Source organism: Trachymyrmex cornetzi, unplaced genomic scaffold, assembly GCF_001594075.2.
Source record: "Trachymyrmex cornetzi isolate Tcor2-1 unplaced genomic scaffold, Tcor1.1 scaffold805, whole genome shotgun sequence".
NCBI classification, from domain to species: Eukaryota; Metazoa; Arthropoda; class Insecta; order Hymenoptera; family Formicidae; genus Trachymyrmex; species Trachymyrmex cornetzi.
This window is the reverse complement of record NW_017300142.1, coordinates 43,685-45,761: the sequence shown is the minus strand read 5'-3', so window position 1 is coordinate 45,761 and position 2,077 is coordinate 43,685. Positions and strand designations below refer to the sequence as shown.

The 2,077-nt window shown below is 33.6% G+C and overlaps 1 protein-coding gene across 2 annotated transcripts in view; it reads right to left on the bottom strand.

Moving 5' to 3' along the window:
- The window catches only part of LOC108768548 (transmembrane protein 8A), a 12,906-nt gene extending 11,955 nt beyond the window's left edge, over positions 1–951 (bottom strand). Inside the window, exon 1 of one of the 2 annotated variants that reach the window (XM_018519015.1) lies at positions 817–951. In XM_018519015.1, the coding sequence (XP_018374517.1) occupies positions 817–901 (85 nt within the window). In that variant the 5' untranslated portion in view covers positions 902–951. Of the gene's footprint in view, positions 1–647; positions 731–816 lie in introns of those variants that run through there. The other variant, XM_018519016.1, reaches the window with a different exon arrangement.
- Between the last annotated feature and the right edge of the window lie 1,126 nt (positions 952–2,077).

Genomic DNA, 2,077 nt, shown 5'->3' with positions numbered 1-2,077 from the left:
GACAGTGGGGTATGCGAAAACAGTCTTTTTAACTAGACAGTAGAAAGATCGCGTTCTCACACCTCACTGTCTACATGGGTTAGAAATATTCCAAGCGGACACTGTCTAAGCATTACTACATACGTTTAATTTATTACACATAGGCCGCGGTCCGATACACGCTCACAACGCTTAAAAATCATTTCATCCTTGTTGTTTGTTAAATGTTAAACGAAGACAAACAATGCTCATGAGCGTTGTCAACATGATTCGGACCACGGCCATAGTCGGTATGACAGATTTCTTAACCTCCATAGTCGTCAACTTTAACGCTAAATATCTCGGTTCGCGAGGCAGAGCGACACTTTTTTCTGCCAGATTCTTTCGTTTCATGCAAAAACGCGTCGAATGAGCCTAATTTTATCGAAATCGGAGGTGAGGGAGGTATTCTGAATAATTACCTAAAAAACTATTTAGCCTCTAAATTTTTTTCTCTTCACTGGGTTGACAAATTCGAATTACTTTTTTTTTCTCTTACTCTCATATAACTGGTTGCAATTCGCAATTTCAATTGATCTTAATTTTTGACAAAAAATTGTTGTATTATAAATGTATTATAAATCGTATATAGTATAATATATTTCAGCCTTTTAATCTCCATTTCTAACCTTGCATGAATTTCACTAATTCCCCTTTTTCTAATATATAATGAATGAGCAATTCCACTTAACGTGTATATATTGTATATCAATATTGGTATAAATTTGAATAAAATTCTTGGCAATTCGGACAAAGATTAATGAAAAAATTTAACTTATCGCGAAAGAATAAACATACTTGGAAAAAAAATGAACAAAAGGTTCAGAAAAACAGAAAATCGGCGAGACGTCGAACAAAGTTCCAAAGAAAACATCGAAATCATGACAAAAATATATATTAATTGTAGAATAAGAAATAAATATAGAAAAACACTGGCTCCATTTTTACAACTGCAATAATTAGGGATGGGCGACGCTTCATCGATCATACAAAAATCGATGTTTTTTCCGCTCAATAATCGATGCTCGATATTCTGGAAGTCGATTAATCGGTACATCGATCTTTTTTTTTAATGACATCGATTATGATTGGCTCTCATTGATCTACCCAAAGATATAAAGCCGGGAGCACATAGAAAAACGTAAGTCCGTAAAAGACGTAATCAGTAAGGAAATCGTAAAGCCCATTAACAACAACCAATCAGGCTTCAGTAAACAGAGAAAGAACGATCTTATTATTCCTGCCTCTCACTGTAATCGTCTTTCTACCCCCACCATTGCCATCAGCGGTCCATTCTAGATGTCGATGCCCATGACACATACAAGAACGTAAGGCCGTAACACGCAAGCAGTAAGTGAATTGACCAATCACAGCAGAGACCGTAAGGCCAGTAGCGAATCCAATGTTACGATTTCCTTACTGATTACGTCTTACGGACTTACGTTTTTCTATGTGCTCCCGGCTTAACATTGGATTCGCTACTGGCCTTACGGTCTCTGCTGTGATTGGTCAATTCACTTACTGCTTGCGTGTTACGGCCTTACGTTCTTGTATGTGTCATGGGCTTAACCCTAGATTCCTAGATTTATTAGAGACTAGAGAGGCAGTTCCTAGCAGGCATTTAATTAATTTATGAAACAATTTTCTTGTTACTAGTAAATATTTTTGGTAACCAAGAAATTGCTTTCCAAAATAAAAATTATATTCTGTAAAAAGTAATCAATGTACAATTTCTAATACCCATGTCATAAATTTTAGAAAAATGTTCTTTTATTAACAACAATCAGATTCAAGTAATGACATTTATTAGATTTAATGAAACAATTTTCTACTGACAAGTAATTGTGTTTTTATTAGAATAAAATATTTTCTTTATATTTTTTGATAAATTATTTGCTTCAGGATAATATTTTATTGGAACAAAAAACAAATTTATTGTGGCAAGTAATTAATTCTTTCAATCAATAAATTACAGTTCAAGAAAATATGTTTACTTGAAACAAGTAAATTTTTTTTTCTGTGGGGGTACATAAAATTGTAGATACTCTATTTTTTCTTT